Source organism: Lampetra fluviatilis, chromosome 22, assembly GCF_964198595.1.
Source record: "Lampetra fluviatilis chromosome 22, kcLamFluv1.1, whole genome shotgun sequence".
NCBI lineage: Eukaryota > Metazoa > Chordata > Hyperoartia > Petromyzontiformes > Petromyzontidae > Lampetra > Lampetra fluviatilis.
This window is the reverse complement of record NC_136296.1, coordinates 12,734,190-12,757,207: the sequence shown is the minus strand read 5'-3', so window position 1 is coordinate 12,757,207 and position 23,018 is coordinate 12,734,190. Positions and strand designations below refer to the sequence as shown.

Sequence of the window (23,018 nt, the reverse complement as noted above, 5' to 3'; positions counted from 1 at the left end):
GCGCATTGCTTACTTGACGTAGACCACGGGTAGAGTGTGTGTCGCCCGTGTGTACTGTTCCCTAAAGTAGCTTGGTCACCGAGTCCTGAGCGAGGAGCAGCTTGGCAAGAGAACGAGCGTGCACGCGTGGAACGCTACCATCCTCTGCCTTTCTCTTGCAGCCGACTCGGTGCAGTTCGCGCTGAGCAGCAAGACGCCCTTCCAGGGCTGCATGCGGCGCCTGCAGCTGGTGAGGCCCCAGCAGACGCTGCCAGTGGACCTCACCAAGGCCACCAGCCTCCGCGGGGTGCAGCCGCTCGCCTGCCCCTCGCAGTGAGGACGCCGACGCCGCTGGGCTCGGCTGGGGAAAGATTTCCTCACGGCTGCCTCCTCTCACCTCTTCCTTCCAATGTGTTTGCTGATACCACTTTCTGACAGTACCACATGTAATAGTTGTAGAAGTGCAGTATTAAAAATACTTTTTAAATCCCAGAAGTCAATGTTTGAGTTGATGAGTTAATGATCACGTCACCCTGCTGCTGCTCTATATAAGACCGGGAGCCAGAGCAAAGCCTCACCATTCTGGCGAATTGCCCGATGATGCTGGATGCAATTACCAGCGAAACGTCGTACTCAAAAATTGTAAATGTTGTGGTTTCACGCTTCAACACACCGGTGGGCTAAAGCAGTGAACTATTTGTCTTGTCAACGTGACACTTTTTTTACTGATTGGCCGTGTCGGGTGGTGGAGGGTTACGACACATTTATAAATAACGCGATCTAAACCCAAAAACGTTGATTATGAAGTCAATGTTTGTGGATTGAGTGTAATCAAAGGGGTGAGCTGATCGCGTCGGCCAGGCAATGGGTGGGCTCCGTTACTGCATATGAACTTCGAACTAGCAATGCCGAAAGCTCGACTGCAGACGGCATACAGAGCCTTCTCGATTTTAAATTCAGGTGAACAAATATAGCTCTGATAATGTAATGTTTGGTCAAATAACCTCTCTTTTAAAGTGTTCTGGTGAATTTATTTTAAATCAAAAACATATATATTTTTTTCCAGCTATGCAACTTTTTTTTAATAAATGCTATCACCAATTTCCAGCCGGTCGATATTGGACAGGTCCCTCTCAACGTCGCTAAACGAAAACGTGTCATCAGTCGGAAAGATATCAGTGTACAGTTGCATGAAACACATTGCAAGTTTCCCTACGTCATTTTCAAGTCGTGCAACTTGAGAAAAATGTTGACCGAAGGTGTTTTGTGAGACTGGCCGCATGTCAGCGTGTGTATCACAACAGTATTAAAAGCATAAAAGTATGTACGCAGTGTTATTTCAAAGAACGTGTATCTGTATAGTTTCCCCCCTTTTGCCGAGTTCGGTTAGACTTGGATGGAGTTGCCTCGCTCTGTGGCTGTGCAGCCATGCAACCCAAGTCGGTTGACCTTGACCTATGCAACAAGCTACGATGCTACAAATGCTGCAAATTCCCAATGAAACTGCATTCTTAACGAACTGACCAATCTCAACACATGCCCACTGTATTAAGGTGCGCAGGTTTGATCACATTTCTACATCGTTAGGAAAAATTGTAAATCTATTTTTTAATAGTTTGAACGCACACATTTGAAGAGTTTTTTTTCAGGATCGTCCGCTTCATTTAACACAATTCCTGAGCGCGCACGCAAAGGCCCAAAACCTCAAAGAGCCAGCAACAAACAGCACGATCAACGCTGTAACAGATAACTGTTAAAACCTTTCTTTAATTGTTGAGGTAGCTGCTCTGAGAAATCGGTAAATCTTTCCGGAACATTAAAAGTCCCGGTTTTTGTCAGTTGCGCAAGCGACTCGAATTGGGATTACACACAGCGACCGTCGCCACCAACTGGCAGACTAACACCCCAAGTCACCCTTGCAAACTAAAACTAACCTGGTCTCTTCACCTATCACTTGGTTAACTTGAATACGCCACTCAAGACTATGCATTTACAAGTAGCTATTCCCTTGATCTGGTATTGTGAGATATATTCTTCTTCCCGTGATGTGTCACAAGTTTATGTATCTCAGAGGTGGCAACCTTAAAACCAAACTAACTGTAAATGTGCTTCTAACTCATAATACCACCTGATAAATGTGGTGCATCTAATCAATTGTTAGACAGCCATTGCTGACTTGCGAGAGAACTCAGTGACAACCCATGATGTGGCCTTCTTGCCTGCGCTGGACATGGTGATTCAGGTTTATACCAGCTCACGACTGAACACTTTAACGTGTCGGCATCAGTTATTCCGTCCATTCAGATGCACAAAAAATCCATCTTGGGGAACTTGACGGAATGCAGAGAAGGAACCCTTTTCGGGCTCTTCAAACACAACCTCTATTTGTCCGCACACTCAAGACCTCAATTGCACATAACTCGGTGCTCGCAAAAAATGTAGGGCCAAGGCAACTACCAGTGGGGTCTTGGTGGGGTGTTTTTGTATTTTCACCCTGTTCTCATTTTTGAAGGAGCTGTTAGTGTGGCGCACATCGATATCACAGGCGATAGGGCCCTACCTCAAGCAGTGGACATTTGGCACCAAATCAACACTGATGCAACCCCAAAGGAGCTGCTAAAAAGACACGTGGTAGTCGCTTCCAATTTACAAGTGTACTGAAAATTGTGCGGACGTTAAATTGACAGCAGCGTGGCGGTTTAAGTGCATTCAATTTGCTCAAGCCATACATCATGACGGGTGACGATCGTTTCCATGTTGACAGTGATTTAGAGCAAAACTGAGCAAAATAAAAAAGCCATTGTGTTATTGAGTGTTGTCACAATCACACGGAAATCAACAATACTTGAAAGAAATTACCAAGCAGTGCAATTTGATGACTCACCTGTTGCTACAACGCTTTTGTAATGAATTAAAACTAAAGCACCATACCCTTAAGATGCTGAGATCGTATGAGACACATTTACTATTTCACAAACACAGTATCGATTCGTTGAATAAATCCCCATATTTTATATCTGCAAAAGTCTACTGTCTACTTATTTGGCATGGAAGTGTGAGTGTAACAACGCATTCTCTCACGAGTCTTGTCTAGAATTGCTGAATCGCTTAATAGTCGAGCAAATAAAGGGCATGAACACCATTAACCCCCCATATGCGGGGCTCTGGGCTGTTACCGTTTCAAGGGGACCTCCTCGTGTTGTTTATCAATTGCTTCCCTTGACTGTTGCCACCACCAATGGAAAGTGACGAACACTCCGATGTTATTCACCGAGGTTATATCAGTTCTAGTTTTTTTAAATATGATATGTGCATTGTGAGGAATAAATCAAAGAAGAACAAAACAATGTTCACGTTGGTCCATAATTGATGGTGATATTGTTATAGGCCAAACAAGACAGCGCGTTCTGGGAGTAAAGTAGGGTTCTTAGATGTATTGCATAGTATCGATTTACAGCTTTCGTGACTGCAGGGATTCATCTTCTTGGTTCTTTCGGTAAAGTCACGTAGAAGGGAAATAATAAAATAATAAAAAATATTACATAATAAAATACAATTCTCACGACGTTTCGGCCACAACGCAAGCAGCCGTCCTCAGGTGAGGAACAGGTGAAGAACAGGGCTGTCGGAAAGACAGACCCCACAAGCTGAGCGAGGAGCCCCTAGCCCTCGCATAAATTAACATAAACTCAACATATACTGCCACAAATGTAATACATGAACATGTATTATACATGAACATGGAATATCCAAAAAAATGGTATGCTTGTGTAATATTGGCCGCGCTAGAGGGTGAGGTGTAGTTGCGCCAGACATATTAATCTATTTAAAGTTATTATTATTATATGCGTTGATATAATCGCGAAAGAACAAACGGCGATTATGTTAATTGACGGGTGACGTCACCGGCCGGTACCGCGCGGGGGATGCGGCAGTGAGGGGGGCCCCTCGCTTTGTGGCAGCAGCAGCGGCGCTCGCTCGCTCCGCGTTTCGCTCGAAAACTCCGCCAATTCAAAAAAAGGGACACGTAGAGATGGCTCGTCTTTACCTGGGCAAGCTGAGCTACAAGGCGAGCGAGAGGGACATTGAACGCTTCCTTAGAGGCTTCGGCAAGATCATTGAGATTAGCCTCAAGAACGGGTGAGTCTCAATTCCCCAGTTCACATCGGCGGCCGCCATTACGCGCTCTCGTCCCATTGGTCCGCGCGCCGCACGCGCCCGCGCACAGCCAATTGGGCCGCGAGACCGTGCGGCGATTCGTCCAATCGGCGCGCGAGAAGCTCGCTCCGCGCTTATCCGCGCTGGGAAATACGCCGCAGGCTTTTCATGTTCTGCTAGGCCTCCCGCGAGTCCAGAAATGTTTATTGCAAATGTATCAAAGATTTAAAAATAAATGTATATCAGAATAGGTTTCCCCTTTCTGGAATAAAACAGTTGTGTTAAGATGTTAAAACACCAAACTGAAACCTTTTGCAAGGAATCAAGGCTGCATTAACCACAGATACTTGTGAAAATACAAACAAAAACATGCTTTGAGATATGCATTTGTTTGTATTTTCACAAGTATATGTGGTTATTGAAGACATTATTTCTTGCAAAACGTTTCAGTTTGGTGTTTTAACATCTTAACAACTGTTTTATTGCCAGTAAGGGGAAAACCTATTATTATATTTTGATGCTGGCAAAGGAGGGCCCATGATGAAAACAAAATCACGTGGATAAAATCACTCCCCTTCGACGTGAATCGACTCGTTTACAAAGTGTCCAGCGACACAGCAAAGGAATGGAAATTCGTTCGAGAGGGTCCACGTCCCACGGGGAGATGGAGCAATGAAATCGGCCTCGTGTGTGGCTGGAAGCTCCGCGTGGGTTGTTGCGCACTCCGGATCAGCCAGCAGTAGATTAACCACGGCTGATTATGAGGCCCCAGTGGGACAACATAAACAGTGGTTCGTTTACTCCTTAATCGGCTATTGAATGGTCGAATGGAGCCAACTCGGCGCGTATGGAGCATTCGAGGTGAAGCCTCTGGTACGCGGCATAATCCGGTACTGAACTTAGCTTTTGAAGCTATACAGACTATACAGTTCCCCCGTGTTTCATGTGCATGGTCGTTTCCAATATAATATCACTATACGTCAATCACTCGGGGTTGATATACATCATTGCACGAAGTGTCACTTGATGAACGGAAGTTATCGGACTGCGAAGTGACCAGGAAATGGTACTATTGAGCGATGGATTTTTGAATCTGCGTGCAGAGCTTTGAAGGTTATTCACTCCTATTCGTGGGGGTCTTGGTAATCCAGGTTTCTCCCACATCTAGGATTGCCCATATATCTCACTCAATACAGGACCTTCCTAAAAATAGTATTGGCTCGGTGAGGTTTTTTTCTAAGTAAATAAGTTCTGTATTGTTACGAAGAATTTTCGCGTCTGTGCTGTATAGCTTCAGTGTGTTTTCTGCACGTGGAGCGAACGTCGAACAAGATGCTGGAACAACACGCATTAACAACCCGGAAAAATAGAGAGAAAATTTATATTGTAGTCTGAGTTCTGGCCATGTTAATGTGGAATTTCCACCGCGGGTTCTGTACCTCCAGCGGAGATGTACACCGTGCAACTAAAGCACCGTCAAGTCAATGCTGCCCATTGTGAGACCATATTCGTGCGGTCTCAAACCGTCAAAGGAACTCGAGCCTTTCATTTTGGTCCTGCCTTAATATGTAATGTGTAATCTACATATGTGATGGTTTCGGGACTGCCAACAAAGCTGGACAGCCCTCGTGAAACACGTGTTCATGTTTAGATAAAATATTGCAACATGTAAGTTTGACTTGTAAGTGTGCTCGGCTATGTTATGCAATTGATTTCATTAACATTCGCTAACTTGAAATACGTATTTCAAATAAAGCCTCAGCTGAATCGGGTTGCTGTTTTCAGGAGGGTCCAATTATCGCTGCCTGGGCCATTATGGCCACAGCTTTTGAATATTTTCGTGCTGGAGTTAATAGCGGTGCCCGAAAACAAAACATTATTTTAGCCCTTGAGCCTGAGCATAAAGAAAGTTTGTATTTTCAATGTGTATAAATGTACGCCGTACAAATTTCAACTGGTTAACTGTAGGGCAGATAGGGAGTTGGCTATTTAAGTCTTCAAAATGAAGAGGCCGTCAGTCAGTTTGACTGAACGGTAATACAGATGAGTTGCAGACATTGGGGCACATTCAGAAGGAGCCACCACCGGTGAGGTGGAAAAAACTTTAACTGGTAATGATTTATCGTCAAATTAATCCAGTGAAATGTATCAATCCAATGTTTTGTATGCTATTACATAGCACACTTGCATTGCCCATGTAAAAAAATTGGAATCACTTTCAGCGCAACTGGAGTCTAAAATATTTGGAAGTGAATACTGTTCCTCCAAATTGGTTTTAAATTATATATCAGATTTTCATCCAATCACAAGCCTTTTGGCATCATCTGGTCCAACACCATGTGACACTAGGCTCTAAGAAAAGCTGTCTCGGGTGTGGAACAATCAATATCAAGGAGAGTGCCTACATTATCAGAGTTGTGTTTTTTGTTTGCATTCCGACCGCAGGTATTGTGGTCAATGCGAACATGACTCATTGTAAAAAAGGTGTCAGTTTTGTTGACAGATAAAAGGGTAACAAACCAATTATCATATTTTGCTACTGGCAAAGGAGGTTCCAATGGTGTTCTTTGTGAAGGTTATGGTTAAAATATACATCTGAGGTTCGAGATCGTAGTGCTTAAGCATTTTTTTCACACCCGCATTTTCTGGGACAGCCTCGACCAAAATATTTCATCTCGACCCCATGTGGTTAACGAGGCGAACGCTGCTGTGTCTGTCCTTCAATGGCTGATGTGTGCTGTTCTCAGGTATGCATTTGTGGAGCTTGAAGATGGCCGGGATGCGGATAGTGCCGTGTACGAGCTGAACGGCCGCGACCTGTGTGGGGACCCGGTGGTGGTGGAACACGCCCGGGGGCGGCCGGGAGGTAGACTCACCGCTTCCTGCCCTGGAGTAGAGAAAACAACTCGCGCCTGTGTTTTTCCTCGAGTGCAGTTAAAAGTCTACTGAAAATGCATTGTTTATCCTGCTGAACTGTGTTGATGAGCGGTTGTTTTTAAATGTACATTACATATATATTGCAAATGCCTTACACATTACTTTGTTATATTTTATGGAAATGTATGTTTTGCATTTTAAAGTGTTTCTGATGTTCTTAAGACCACGGGTTATTTCAATATTGGAACTGTTATTTAGAAGTAACAACTAAATATTTAACAATGGTCTATTGCCTAGTTAATATTTATATCTGAGTTAACTCATGCGGTGGTTCCTTGCAAACACTGCAAATGATTAATTATAGCATTAATGTGATCTTACATGACCCGTCATCCAGTCTACTTAAATAATTTACCCGTGCTCTTGAGCTTTTCTATGAATTGTTGAATGTTTTCTCTTTAAACTTAACCACCGATTTAACAAAGTCGTCAATGTTTTGAATCAAGAATCTCTAAGATGCCTGTTCCAATGGCCATGGCCTTACCTTACCAACCAACCTACCAACCGCACCAACCCATCCACTCCGTACCGTACCAACCTACCCGTTCCATTCCCATGGCCCTTGGCTGCCCTTGCCGGAGCCTCCTCCTGCGGCCTCACTTGCCTTTAGACCCGGTTGGTGAGGAACAGCCAGGTGTCATTTCTGGCTGGTTTGGTGAACTCCGTGCTTTTTCACATACTGCATTACAGTACATTGTTAATTGTTTAGAATTAGCTTAAAACTGTTTTGTGCTGTTTACGACGTAAGTGTAATATGCACGCACACAGTTTTGTATCGTTAATTCATATTGTCTAGTATGCTATATAGAATCAATTGCACTGACTTTGCTCCACACAGTATAATTGCCATATTGTATTTTCAAGATGCATGGTTATGTTTGAGTAATTCTGCTGTTGCTTAAAATAATATTAAAAATCTTCAGTGTCATTCACAAGATGAACAATATGTAATGAACCAACTTTATCATTAATAGTTGCAATAATTTGCTCAAACAAAACTGTATAATCAAAACAGCACAGAAAATAGTTTCTTTTAACCACTATATATAGCTATTTTTGAACTAACTCATGCTTTATACACTACATACAATGTATTTGCACCTTGCTATGATTGCTATTTTTCACGCATACATATTTATTTACTATTTTTAAAATACGTCTGCTGTTTGGCATGAATGAGACGCTTTGTAATCTACGTCCACTTGGCGTAGGTGCTTCTTCAATTTTCGGAGGACGCTCCGGACTCTACAGGCCTCCCATCCGCACCGAGTACCGGCTCGTAGTGGAGAACCTCTCCACCCGCTGCGATGCAGAACAGCTGAAGGTAATCGCTCGACTTTGACCATCGCAAATTCTTCACCAACATTTATGTTTGTAACATATTTGTAATTGTGCGGATGTTGCCGTGGTGTAATGGTTTGCAGACTTGGCTTGAAATCCATTGGCCACTGGTTTTGTCTCCCGATGCCCCAGTTGAAACATTGGCCAGGTTTCTTAAATCATGCCTCTCGTGGGAGTCGCTTCTGCCAGCAGTGGCACGAGCAACTACTTGCAGGGCTGCATCTTTACCTCTTATTTGTCTTTTTGCATTATGTTGTTGCTTAGATCAGCAACTACCACGTCTGCAGAGGACAGTTTTAATGAAATAAATAGTTTTATTGTACTATGCTGCAACGTCTGTGTTGCCCAACACCGACACCATCAAGTCCTGACCATCATGGTGAAGTATGATCAAATAACTCGCACGATCCGGCGTTGTGGGGCTTCATCCAGCAGTAGATAGGTAAAAGGGCTGTATATGTACAATGCAATTCCATTTTATTGTAACTTTCAAAGTGGTTTTATACCAAATTGTGTTTTTCTCTTGTAAAGCACTTGGCTGGATGATAGAATAGACCTCTATGCTTTTGAAGGTTACATATTCAGACCTGTATTGTGAGTCACGCATTGTAGTTAATTGGTCCACTCATGTGGGTGTCCTTGCTCCTCTCCACTCATTTTTGTCCTGGGCCATCTCGAGGTCAACTCCACAGTCCTTCATATTTTAGATCACCACTAAGAACCACCTCTACCAAGGCTTGCCTCTTGGTCACTGGCCTGGTGTTACCATGTTCAACATCGCCTTCCTTTGCGATGTGGGTTTCCTCTCATCTTACGACGTGCCCTCGCCATTTGAGTCAACTTTTTTTCGTCTTCTCTGAGATGGGCACCACCACTCTTACCGTCTATTCTAATTTCTGACCCGATTCAGTCTTGGGATCTCAGTAATCAATCTTGCCATCATTTCTATGGTGCAGAAAACACCCATATATGTATATATTTCTTAGGATATATATTTCCAATTTTACCAAATCTTGTCGATGTATCGTTCAAATAAAACATTACGGTAGCTCGTGCCTCAATCCGCTCTGGTCGCACCGACAACTCTCCCGCAGGACTCGCTGCGCCGTGCTGGCGAGGTGATGTATGGCGAAGCGCACGTGGAGCGAGACAATGAGGGCTTTGTGGAGTTCCGCACGTTTGTGGACATGAAGCGAGCTCTGGACGAGCTTGACGGCATGGAGCTCTTTGGCCGCAAGCTCAAGCTGAGGGAGGAGCGCTCCAACCGGACGATGCGCGCTAAACGCCGCAGTCGATCGAGGTTTGGAGTTCAGTACACGACAGAACACTTGCCCGTGACACACACAGCAACTGGCAACACCAGTTGCCGAGCTGGGGATGCGGGGCCAGTTAATTTATCCTGACTGCACGGCTTGTTTAACGTTCTGGTCTGTTACAATCTAAAATATCGGATAGTTATACAGGAAGAAGCTGGATATTAGTATGCCGTGTATGATAGGCACATTTACGTTATAAGCAAAAACACTTTATCTTACAGTACAGTGGTCTGGGGAAGGAGAAGGCTCGCTTGTGATACAAGCGACGCTTGAAAGCACAAACGGCCTTGTTCCTAATAAAGCAGAAATTTGTACCGAGGTAGCAGGATTTGAGTTGTAGCGATGTGTTTATATCTCATAAGAGTTCATTATTCGGTTACCCAGTCATTTCAAATGGTTATCACGTAATTCACTATTGGAACCACAACAGTTTTGCCACCTCAGGTGGTACCGGCAAGTAAATATCTGCTCCGGGCCCATGGGCGATAAGGGGTGTGCGTACATCGAGTTTCTGCTGTACCAGCTGGGTATAGCCTTACCCACTCTGTTATTGAATAATATGGTTACTGCTAATCGTAAAGGGCCTGACTGGCGAAGAATATTTGTGTTTATGAAAGCATGGGAACAGTTTTTCTCTCTGTTTCTCATCATCACCAGCAATGATCTATATACTGCTGGATAAATGCCTCCAGGTTTTTTTACTCGGTCACAAAATAACTTTAAACTTTATCGGCACTTATTGCCATGACGTGCGTGTATTCCGTTGCGTGCAATATGGCGCACGTGTTGCGGGTTGTTGTGTTGAGCCGGTGTTGATCGTGTCGGGCAGGTCACGCTCGAGAAACCGCCGCCGAAGGCTGAACCGGGCAAAACGTTCGCGAAGCAGGAGTGGCAGGAGGGCGCGACGACGCAGCCGCACACGCAGCCGATCCAGGTCAGATCTTGCAGCCGGCATCGTTAACAGCTTCACAAAAGCAAATTGGGGGTAAAAAATAAATCTAAAAACTCTCGCGTTTGATGAACGATCGCAAGGGGGGGGTACCTTGTCCAAGCCGCACGACGAGTTGGCGTTCACGCAGGGCGTGACGTGCAACGTTGCAACGCATTGTTGGGCACGATAACAACGTCGTAAGACACGAAATATCGTAATGCACCTTGTAGGTAACGTGCTGGGAGAACTTGATAGTGGAATATTTGATGATATAAATTTCAATGTTTTTCAGTAGTGTAAATTATACACTTCCAGAAATGTTCATTACAGATTACTAATAGCACTGTTGGAGTTTCTGTAATTAGATTTAAATGCATGCACTTCAGAAATGTTTTTATACATCGCGATGTAAGAATACTTAAAAATCCACCTAATGGCTATCGGGTGCGGCGTTGTGATGTTATTTTTTTCCTTCAGGACTCGTTCACCGGCAAAGCGTAAACGAGGCAGGGACAGCAGGTCCCATTCACGGTCTCGCAGAAAGAAAAGTCGCTCGCACAGCCGCTCTGTGTCTGTCGGTAAAACAAACGGCAGGAACGGCGGGAAGCGGTCGGCATCCAGGTCTCGAACAAAATCTCGGTCTCGGTCCAGGTCTCGCAAGAGGGTCAGGCGATCGCGTTCTCACTCCAAGTCGAGATCTCCTAGACGCGCAAAGAATGTGCGCTCTCGCTCCAAGTCGAGATCTCCCAAGCGGGCGAAGAATGCCAGGTCCCGATCCAGGTCCGCGTCTGCCAAGGGAAGGAAGTATAGCAAGTCACGCTCGAGGTCTCCATCCCCAAAGGCCAGGAAATACTCGAGGTCCCATTCTCGGTCGAGGTCTCCCAAGGGAAGGAAAACCAGCAGGTCTCGCTCCAGGTCTGTGTCTCCCAAGAGAAGGAAAAATAGTAAGTCTCGCTCGAGGTCTCGATCTCTCAGGGGACGGAAAAACATCAGGTCTCGTTCTCGGTCGAGGTCTGCCAAGGGAAGGAAAAACAGTAGATCTCGCTCCAGGTCTAGATCTCTTAAGGGAATGAAGAAGAAGGTTAGATCTCGCTCTAGGTCTCCCAAGAGAGGAAGAAATGCCAGGTCTCGCTCCAGATCTGTATCTCCTCCTAAGGCACGGAAGATTGCCAGGTCTCGCTCGAGGTCTAGATCTCCCAAAGCGAGGAAGAACGTGAGGTCTAGTTCTAGGTCAAAGTCTCCCAAAGGAAGGAAAAACAGCAGGTCTCGTTCCAGGTCTCTAAAGGCAAAGAAAAAAGTTGCATCTCGTTCTCGGTCACGGTCTCCTAAGAGAGGGAAGAATGACAGATCTCGCTCCAAGTCTCCCACGGGAAAGAGAGACAGCAGATCTCGCTCCAGGTCTCTGAAGGGAAAGAGAAACAGCAAATCTCGTTCCAGATCAGGATCTCCTAAGGGTAGAAAGAACACCAGGCCTCGCTCTGGTTCCAGGTCTCCCGAGGGAAAGAAAGACAGCCCATCTCGCTCTAGGTCTAGATCTCCGAAGGAAAAGGAAAAGATGAAGCCTCTCTCCAAATCCAAGTCGCCATCACCGTCGAGGCAGAGGTCTCGGTCTCGCTCCGCGTCTCAGACAAGGTCAAAGTCGAGGTCTCCCTCCTGCCCGAAACCTGCCTCCAACTCGAGCTGCCCCACGACCGCTAAGCATTAGAAACAATTGTTGGGTTTCTTACATTGGATTTTTGAAGGGGTGTTAAAGGGGGTGTTTGTAATTATTATTATCAAAAACATTTTTACCGTTTCACTTCACAGGTTAACACTGGCATTCGTATGAATGAGGTAGTAATCCATTTATAGTGAACTCCTTATTTTTAATAGATGTTTGATTTGTCTGCATTGAGCCCCTCATGCTTTTGTGAATTGTTTTTTTTCCCCCCATAAGGCAATCATTTCCGTAGGAGCTTGGTTTGTTGCTGTGTTAATGAACAATCTTCAAAAATGACGACTCCAGGGTTGCAATAGATGGCAACAGGGTGATACAAGCATGCATTCTTTCTCGGCTGTGATGTGTGCCCTCTTCGTTCCTGTGAAGGGTGAAAAGTCACGAAATTGTGATTTTATAAGGCAGTCCTTTCACTCGCCCAGACATTTTTGAGTGAATGGCCATGACGTGTTTTTTTCGGTACATATGTATGTTGAACTTCTTTTGCACTGTACGTAGCAAATCGTGCTCACCGGACGTGCAGGGGAAGGACAATAAACTAAACATAAGAACAGTTCTAAAATTTTTTTTTTAATTTAGATTTACAAGTCCATAGATCCAGTGGCTTCCTCTTATTGGAAGGAAGAGTGTTCCAGACGGCCGTGAAAGCGCGCAATGCAGCGACCGTCTTTGTTTGATGGTTATACAAACTCCACTGCAAGGATACACAGAACATAGTATCATGTGCCATGCACATTTCTGCATTAAATTTATTGTACAATTGATGCTATGTCCACCTTGCTAAATGAGAGCTGTGTGGAGTACTTAACCAGGCATATTTCAATCTTGGAATTCCTTGTTGCCAAGAAGATAATTATTGATTTGTATTACAGTAAATTACACCCTTTGCTGTATACTTCATTATTAAAAAAAAAAATAAACCGCCTCCACGTGGAAAATACATGCTCTTGCTTCCTGATTATGATTGTTCGGAGAAAATGTAAAATGTGTGTGTGTGTGCCCAAGAGGTCGTTTTGTTCCTCGGAAGGCAGGGCTGCTCGCCCGTGTCGAGTCTTTTGACTTCCACTACGTGCTGCTGACGTCTCGTCGTTCAAGCAGACGGTGCCTGCAGCGGATTCGAAAGCGCTTTTCGGAGCTCACTCAGAGAGCCACTGAAAAGTGACGTTCCCTGCCTTGTCTCCCACATGCCGAACGCTCCTTAAAATCGACGTGTTCTTTGTTAAAATGTTCAAGGAACCGAAAGTTAGGTTGCGCGTGACGCACGCAGCAGTGGCGGCGTCGGTGACCTCGTTGGGGATGCGTGGCAGTTCATTTCTGACTGCGCTGCTTGTTTAGCGCTCTAGTCTGATGCAACCTAATATATTATCCGAGACGAGCTGGATATTAGTATGCCGTGTATAATAAGCACATTTCTGTTAAAAGCTACAACACATGACAATACAGTGGTCTGGGGAAGAATGGTAGCTTGTCATACAAGCGCATGAAAACAAAAACACCCTTGCTCCTAACAAAGCAGAAATTGGTACCGACGTCGGCCATGCGCGGGCTCCCTCTGGTGAACGCGTGGCAGCGGGGTGGTGCCCAAGGAGGGTGGTGCCGAGGGCACCTTCTCATCGTTCCGCGCGGTGCCGTGACCAAGGCAAGGAAGAAGGGGAGCGGAACGCAACGCAGAGGCGATGCGTCGGTTTTCACACCACCCACCCACCCAGCCCGAGACCCGGTGTTTCGGGCGCACGTCCACACGAGAGCCTCCCGTTTAGGGGGCCCCTTGCTGCCGCCGAGTGGCGGATGGAAATTGGGGCAGGTTAACATCATCGTGATTTGTTCAAAAGTTTTTCGATTTGCTCAGCGAGGCTCTTCACCGTAGAGCTGTTTTACTAATAAGCTCGATTGGTTCATGTTTGCACCTGGGTCACGGTGACCCTAACCCAGTATTGTGTTTGTGGGTATTACCTCCCAACCCAAAACAAAGCCACGATGTATATCCATAACAATGATGATCGTGTCACCCACATGGCACTACTGCTATCTTCTGTGCTCGGCAGAGCAGCGCTGGTGTAAACAAATATTGGTTTTCCCCCAAATAAATGTGGAAACCAATATTTGAGCAGGTGTTACTGGCTCTTGAGGCTATTATCGCAAAATGTAATTAAAACATGAGTTTCAGTTTGATTTATATGAAAAATAGAGTGTATGGTTATATGGCGATAACAGTTGCTATATTACTTCCTCTTCCTGACCGCTTATGATAATATGAAGTGATAAAAGTGTAGTTAATTGACATCGCTGTAGTTAATTGTCTAACTCGTGTGTACAATCCTCTCCACACGAGCGTGAGTATTGACACGAGTGCTGTATTAACATGAACATACAATACACAATCTCTACAATGTTATTCTAATTACTCATCCAGCAGTAGACATCAGTTCACTGCTGGATGAGTGAGGGCTTCCCCACACACGTGAGGGTCGTTGGGATGACTTGACCACACGTCACCCACACTGGTTCGTGTGGGTTCGTGAAGGCGGGGAGCATATACATGCAGCGCAACTGAACCATCGACTGGCCCACCACGTAAGCCCGACAGTCCTATGGCAAATCTACTGTGCATGGTGGTCACCCCATCTAAGCACTTTTTCGGGCCCCAAAAAATCTTGCTTCGCTTGCGAGATCTCGACGAGATCATGGAGATGATCGGGCGCACTCGGGCTGATGTCGCGGGCAAGTGGCAGCAATCCGGCTGAGAAAGCGCCGCAGGATGTCCGCTAGAAGTCAGCAGCTGAGCGTCATCTCGGCCCGCACGTGGCAGCGAGAGAACAATCGCCCTTGGGCTCTCCAACCTTCGCACACACGAAGCTGGAGTCGTTTAACATTGCTCGTGAACCCTTCAATAGGGTCAAATAGCGCACGTTGGGATTCTGTCGGCACCAATACAGTTGTTGACATTACCATGAACATCAATTCACTGCTCGGTGAAGGCCTCCGCAAGCGATTGATTGATATCTCCCACGATCCGGAAATGTAATATTCCACCAAACTGATTTCATCGCTCCATCTCCCTCGGTTGACATCTTCTCGGATGCGTCACCTCGGCTGCCACTCCGTTATTATTATCGGCCATCGATTATCATCCCTTGTAGCGACGTGTTCTGCCCAAGCCCCAGTTACTTTTTATCATTAACAGTTTGAATAATGTCTTTGACCTGCGTGTGTTGTCTGCTCCACGCGTCGTCCCCCTTTCTCTCGATGGAATTCCAAGCATTCTCAATAATCGCTGCCTCATAATTGACCACATACGGTGTGCATACTGTACTTGAAATAGTTGTGATGAAAAAAATGTATTGCCCTCTAACACAGAGACATGTTCTTGAGATTCCTGAGCTAATGGAATTGCTTCCAGATTCAGAAGCGCCGAACAATACATGCCACCATAGAGCGCATTGGTGGCATTCGGCAAAATAAGCGAATGCTCGGAGCCCCAAGTGGCTCAAGGGGACCTGGATGAATGGAAACAGCTGTACCAAATATCCGCTTGAAAAAAAAATCCGAATCACATGCAAATAAAATGTGCATAAACATTGAATGAATCTCTCTCATGTCTCCGTCGTCCACGGCTGCCTTCACTAGTCTCACTAACACGCCATGTCTCTCGTCCACATCGCTCTCATGACACGGCATCACTGGCTCATCTGTGTCGCTGTTCATCTCACTACACCCCCCGTTTGTAGACGTCTTTTGCCATCTCGCCAGCACTTTATTAATTGAAAGGGTGGAGGGGGTGGGGGTCTAAACACGTGACCTACTTTTGGCTCCCAGTGGTGCTCTCTGGAGCCGCATGCGGCTCTTTCATGACTGCTTCGTGACGTCATTCAAATTGCATTGCGGCTTTTGAAATGAATACAAAAAAAACTGGCTCTTCTTGTTATTTTGGGTTTCCAACCCCTGCTCTAACATAAAGCGTGGTACTTATTTCATGAATTGGAATTGATTGATCTGTGTATACGTGGATACGTCATATCCCTGTGTGCTATTACGATCCAAGGAACAGTATAATGAACTCCCATAGGCAATTGCATTGCATGTTCAACCATTACCATGAAACATACATGACTGAATTCACGTATAATTTTATAACATGAATATGTACCATTTGACTTGATTAAGATACGCATACTCTTTGGGTTTTTTCGGTAAGTCACGTAGGTTAAAAGAAAACAAATAAATTAAATCACGACGTTTCGGAGGCAACACAAGCTGCCGTCTTCAGGTGGAACCATCAAAGCACAATTACTGTATCACGTGATACAGTAATTAATACAGTAGTTTCAAGTGATGCAGTAATTGATACAGTATTTTTTGCTGTGACTATCCACCTGAAGACGAAAGCTTGTGTTGCCTCCTAAACGGCGTGATTTAATTTATTTGTTTTCTTTTAACCTACGTGACTTTACCGAAAAAAAACCCAAAGATCCTTGCAGTCACGAAAACTTCAAATCTAGAATTTAGACACGCATTTTAATGACCAAATCACCTGGAATGCGCCCTTAGCGTTCCGTCTGGATTGTGCTTGGATGGGTCACCAGCTTGTCATCGGACCATGGAGGCGATGTGGTGAGCAGCAGAGGCCAGTGCAGCCAAATGCATTGTTGTACGGTACTGTTCTCTGAATCTATGCTCCCAGCCTTCATCAGCACATACCGTTCAGGATGGTGCAGTATGGTCAAACCCCCCCCCCCCCCCACACAACATGTGGGGTGCTGGCTATGGAAAAAAATATTCGATTTATTGTCTTCAGAATCCAGACCCCACTTCTCCACCGGGACAATGCCACCCGCCACCCGCGAGCTCTGGGCGGGACAGTCGTCACAGATTCACAATCCACTCCCTCTGGCGGCGACGGCAAACCTGAATAGATGGACACGCAGGTGAATTGATCAAAAACGCGTTAATTGGAAATTGCCAAGGTCAAGCATGCGGGAAACAAATGCGTGATTGACTATGCACGATGCTAATCAGAGCGACTGAAATTAAGTACCCGCGAATTGCGAGGGGGGGGGGTGGATTTGAAGCGGGCGAATGAACGCAGGGCGCCGTGCGTCGCCGATGTACAGCCGCCTTCTACGATCTGTTTCGACAATCTGACTCCTTGAGATCGTTATTTCTACTTTTAGAAAACTGCGCAGTGAATGACGCTGCCGCTCGGGGTCACCATTCAACAGAACCCCGGCCACCATCCCCCCCCCCCCCGGCGTTTTGTAAGACCGCCACACTCGCCACACGCGGCAAAGAAGGTGCCGTGCACTTAAACAATTTAAATGTCAAAATGTCACGGCGCCTGGTAATGCATGGGGCAATATTGCAGACGTTATCAGCGGCCAACGGCTATGGGCTGTTATTATTAAATTGCGGTGGTGGCCCGCTTGGGGACAGAGAGATGCGGTGGGTCACCGCTTATTGCAGGGCGGTTGTGTGTTTTGTGTGTGTGTGTTGTGTGTGTGTGTTGTGTGTGTGTGGGTGTTTTGTGTGTGTGTTTTGTGTGTGTGTGGGTGTTTTTCTTCTACAACAGCGGCGCGCGGTGACCTACTCGCGCTCAGAATGTCAAGGTTTTTTAATATCCGTGGCGCGAGTCGATGCTCGCAGGGTGATAAGGTCTCGCCGCCGTCACCGTCACCGCCGTCACCGCTGCTGCTGCTGCTGCACGGAGGCTTTGGGCACGCACGAGGTGGCGTGGGTGACGCACGCCGAGCGCGGCTCGACGTCACGACGACGTCACAAGGACGACACGCGGCCACGCCCGGCGGCTGTGTGGGCCCGCACTGTTAGCCCCTCGCCTCTGGCCACCATCGCGCCTTCTTATTTGACACCGCTCACGAGCACGGGGGGCCCAAGGGCCGAACGCATCCATTGGTTAGCGACAAATGGCGCTATCGCATTTGTACGAGAAAAGAGTAAACTTGCAAAATGTTAACACGTTGGCTTTCGCGACCAATATCATCCATGATACAGATTGTGTTTTTGGGGTTAGATCGCGTAAGTATACATGTATAGTTAAACCCTTATAAGTATACATGTATAGTTAAACCCTTATAAGTATACATGTATAGTTAAACCCTTATAAGTATACATGTACAGTTAAACCCTTATAAGTATACATGTATAGTTAAACCCTTATAAGTATACATGTATAGTTAAACCCTTAAAATGTACACAAGATATACTTATACTCTGCTCAATTTTTTCGTAAATATTGCAGCTTCCGTCCTCGGACGGGGAAACAAGTTAGTTACCTACTATAATGAGCCAATAATGTCTGTGTGCAACGCTCGTGACGTCACACCACGTCGACCAGCCCCCCTCATTAATAATCATGAACAGGTTACGTCCTCCACATGAACCCCTCCTCATGAATAATCATTATAAGATGAAGTCCTCCAAATGGACACCCGCCCCGCCATTAATAATAATTAGCGGCTGACGTCACTCCACATGGGGGGCCTAGGCCCCTCCTCCCCCCTCCTCAGCGTCAACTCACAACCCTCACGACAAAGGCAGAACCCTCACGTCACGCGATCTCCGTCACGCTGTTGAGACATCGAAGTAAAAAGGACGTCAAGATCAACAAGGGAGTATAACCATGAAATTAAATAGGTCTGTGTCACCGCGCCCTTACAAATTGCACACGCGTTAATGCAATGAATATCAGGTCGCGGTCTGCTTTTCGCTTGCAAGTTTCAGATTTACTGCAATACCCCCGTCCTTGGACGGGCAAAAGGCGAGTTTTATATCTCTCGATGTTTAGTGTGAGAAATGAAGCAATGAAGAACTGTCGGCTGACCCTACCATAACCATGAGTGGAACCAATCCCCATTTGCGAGGGAACAAATCAGCTAAACATGGATTTCGAATGTTTTTTTTTATTATATTGGGATTATGATTTTTAGTTTCCTATTTACAAGAATGAGTAGAAAAAGGTGCCATTCACCGGCTTGTTTTAAACGTTGTGGATCACCATTAGCCACTGAGTCACAAACAAAGATGTCTGCCGTGGATATCGGCCTGTCAGCAAGGCGGTGGTACAACAGCAGCTGGACATTGAGTCAGCACCAGCCTGCTGGTCATCTGTGCCTTCCGCGTACCAACAACGAACACTTCCCTTAGCCCACTGGGAAGGCGTCGCTACGCTTTGAGCCTCTCGCAATGCTTTTAAAAAGCACGTGGGCAGAGCACAACATCGGGTGAACTATTTGAACTCTTTGCGCTACTGTTCTTAATTGTCACATTTGGCAATCTCACCACCCGAACACTCTCCCTCTCTCCTGCAAGCACGCGCTCTGTTTAGTAGCTACTCTGCTTTTGCCAACGTGGATTTCGACATCACGAACGCGTCCACGAGGACGACCGCCCAGGAGATGGAGCTACGACGTCAGGAGTGAGATGGATGATAATGGCACGAGCCCGTTGGCTCCCATCATCACTCTCCCACACCTCTTGTTGGTTCTTACGGTAAAGTCACGTAGAAGGGAAATAATATAATAATAAATATAAAACATAATCAAATAATTCTCACGACGTTTCGGCCACAACGCAAGCAGCCGTCCTCAGGTGAAGAACAGGTCTGTCGGAAAGACAGCGTCTGAATGAACACCACCAGGCTTGGCAGCATATATTTAAGCTGGGTTGGAGAGGGAAGAGCGCATTGACAAAGGAATTTGCATATCAAGAGGAATTTAGCATATTTATGGGAAATGCATATATGGGATTAGTCACTACTTGTGGAATGCGTAGGAGGTGGGCGGGGGGTTTCAAAGTCATATTATGCCCGTGCATTATGCAGTATGCAGGATTAGCAGCAACAAAGGGAGGGAGTAGGGCTAGCATTAATAAAGGGAAGGAATGTTAATAGTACCTCTTCCCGCTCACCTGCCTGCTCTCTGGCAATTTACGGAGCCGCCTCTTTGGGACTGTGGCTGCTTCGTTGATCGCACGCTGCTCCATCACGGACGGGGCTCCTCCTGCCTCGCCGCTGCTGCTCGTGCTGACGTCTGGATGGAGAGATCATTATCACATGACTGGATCACTCGAGCTAGATACCCAACGCTTCTGCCTCCCTTCGCAGACCCAAACGTGCCCTTAAATAACCTCACAGAGCCCAACCAACAAGCACCGAGAATAAACAAACACCGAGAATAAACAAACACCACGCTGCTGCAGGAATGCCGCCGTGAGACCCCCACCACCGCCTGCGCGCCTCGCCAATAATCCGCGACTTTCCACCCTCACACCCAGCCCCCTGGCAGCTTCATGCAATTTCACATCGTTTCTCTTTTTTTAGAATTCCAGGGTTATTATTGTACAATCGCCCACCAACCCCCCCCCCCCCCCAAACTAGATTCGAATATAATTTCCTGCTGGTAGATTTGAGATCGGCGTCCAGGGCACGCGCCCGTTTATCTTCCTGAAGCGAGCGCAGCGGGGGGCACGGCCCGGCCGGCTGGGTGGCTTTGGAAGGGTAGAAGGCGTGGGAGGCCAGCGAGCGGGGCTGGTCAGAGGGACACGGCGAGAAGGTGGCCGAGAACCACGGGGTGTGGGGAGTGGCAGCCGGGGGCGCGCAACGCGCCTGGGAGGACGTCCGCAAAGGAGAGATGGAGCGAAGGAATCCGTTCGTGTGGCGCGTGCAGGGCTGATGATGATCACGATGGATGATGGAGGTGCCGATGACCAAACGAGTCACCTGGAATGCGCCCAATCTCGTCAGATTTCGAAGGCCAAGCAAGCTTGAGCCTGGACAGTGCTGACAACCGTGCAGAAGCAGGCTGTCACCAACAGCTACGGATCCACGACAGCAGAGGGCAATGCAGCAGAATCCATCGTTGTACTGCACTTCTATGCTTTGTCTCTATGCGCCCGGCCTTCACCGAGCCGCACTCACTATCGCGGCGAGGTGTGGTCAACATACCCCCCACGACCACGCGGGGAGCCGTAACCACGCAAGACAAGCGTTGTATTCCTGCGACTAGACACACATGACATTTGACGCTGGCAATATGAGCAGCGATGAAGCCATCTCGGGGGAATAGACGCGCACTCGGGTTGTTAATAAAGACACGCAGGGGGCAAACTAAACAGAGATCCCCCGAACATCTGGAGGTGCAGATTTGCGATTTTTTTCCAAAACCGATTTTCCCGAGTTTCAACATCGGTGGTGAATCCAGTAGCGCCTCTAGAGGCTGAGCGGGCTCATCGCATGGGGCCTGTCTTCACGAACGATGATCTCACTCTCGCGTGCCCAAACAACCCCCACGACGTGGGGAGGGAGGCCTTCATCCAGCAGTGGATTGATCATGGTGGATCAATATAATTGAATTAACTGGACAGCTATCTGGGGCCTACATAATTGCTGATCGATGAATACTTGCACGGTCACACTCCTGGTAACCGACAAAGGGCTGGCTGCTGGGCCAAGTGCTGTTCGTGAACGCCTATTGAGGCCGGGATGGGGCACGCTGAGATGATGCACCACGCTGGGACGCCTTTGAATTGCCCGAGCGCATCAGGCACTCACTGACGGCTGAGTAAAAACTGTGAGCAGGCTCCGATCCCGCTTAGCTTCTGAGATCTGTCGAGACTCGGGCGCTTTCCGGATGACTTGGTGACGACACCGAGACGACACCGAGACAGGAGGGACGCGTCGATCAGAGAACAAAGACAAAGATCCCCCGTGTAGCCTGAATAGACTGCTGGGGCAAGAGCTGTTAGCAAGCACATATGAAGGCCGGCACGGCACACGAGGGGGTGGGTGGCCAACACGACGCCCGGCCGCCTTTGTCTCCCCAGTGGCGATGTTTACACACCACCCAAGTACTCATTTGAGGCTGAGTCGACCTAGAGGAGGCCTCGGATCGGTTTAAATATTCGTGTCACTGGTGTTGGTAGCCGTGAGCGGGAATCGAACTCGGGACACCGGGTTCGGATCGAAGCGCGCTAACTGCTGCGCCACACACACACTGGAGACGTCGCATTGATTTGAGGACAGTAAGTGCCACTCGATCACGTCATGCCTAGAAGGGATGGTGAAGGGGTCGTGAAGGGCTGGAGAAGGGCTGGAGAAACACGCCCGAGAAAGGATCCCCACCTCGGAGATGGAGCGATGAAAACCAGCTCCACGTCTGGGTGGTGCAGTGGATTGTGGGTGGCATCGCGGGACCTGTGAGCGATGGGGGCCGGCGTGGGGGAGGCCTCCAGCCAGCAGTGGATAGACTACGTCCGACGGTGGTGATGATGATGATGGTTGTTGTGCGTGGCTGTAGGATTTGTGCTCGTGCTCTGCTTGGGGAGCTGAGCCCACAGTCACGCTCACCGCCTGCTCACTGTGCTGAGGAAAGCGGCACTCGCTATTGAGTATTAGTCGGTACCAGCGCCTGGCTATTCATGATGATGATTATTATTATTATACCACGTTCACTATTACCGTATTCTCGGCGTCATACAACGCTGTTCAGGAAAGTAAGACGCTCCCCACACTGGCATTGTGCCCGGTGTACATGCAGCTCGTATAAATCTGGGCACACACAACTAGCGGGTTATGAGTTGAACCCCCAACTCTTGTACAAAATACAGGGCCAAAGGGTGCGTCCTACAA

General features: G+C 47.1%; 2 protein-coding genes across 6 annotated transcripts in view; both read left to right on the top strand.

Moving 5' to 3' along the window:
- LAMA2 (laminin subunit alpha 2) overlaps positions 1-2,970 on the top strand; it is a 94,776-nt gene extending 91,806 nt beyond the window's left edge. For all 5 annotated transcript variants that reach the window (XM_078866528.1, XM_078866532.1, XM_078866531.1 and 2 more), the window contains one exon: positions 162-2,970. In XM_078866528.1, coding sequence (XP_078722654.1) covers positions 162-316 — 155 coding nt within the window. In that variant the 3' untranslated portion in view covers positions 317-2,970. The remainder of the gene's footprint in view (positions 1-161) is intronic.
- Positions 2,971-3,917: 947 nt separating this feature from the next.
- On the top strand, positions 3,918-12,941 carry LOC144938576 (uncharacterized). The gene is made up of 6 exons (XM_078866526.1): positions 3,918-4,119; positions 6,885-7,003; positions 8,286-8,398; positions 9,510-9,715; positions 10,561-10,665; positions 11,140-12,941. The coding sequence occupies exons 1-6, from the start codon at positions 4,013-4,015 to the stop codon at positions 12,365-12,367; spliced, it is 1,878 nt and encodes a 625-aa protein (XP_078722652.1). The 5' UTR covers positions 3,918-4,012; the 3' UTR covers positions 12,368-12,941.
- Positions 12,942-23,018: the final 10,077 nt, after the last annotated feature.

Coding starts and splice junctions, on each gene's coding strand:
- LOC144938576 (XM_078866526.1), top strand. CDS start 4,013: ATGGCTCGTCTTTACCTGGGCAAGCTGAGCTACAAGGCGAGCGAGAGG. Junction 9,716..10,560: donor AAACGCCGCAGTCGATCGAG/GTTTGGAGTTCA, acceptor CGTGTCGGGCAG/GTCACGCTCGAGAAACCGCC. Junction 10,666..11,139: donor CGCACACGCAGCCGATCCAG/GTCAGATCTTGC, acceptor TTTTTCCTTCAG/GACTCGTTCACCGGCAAAGC.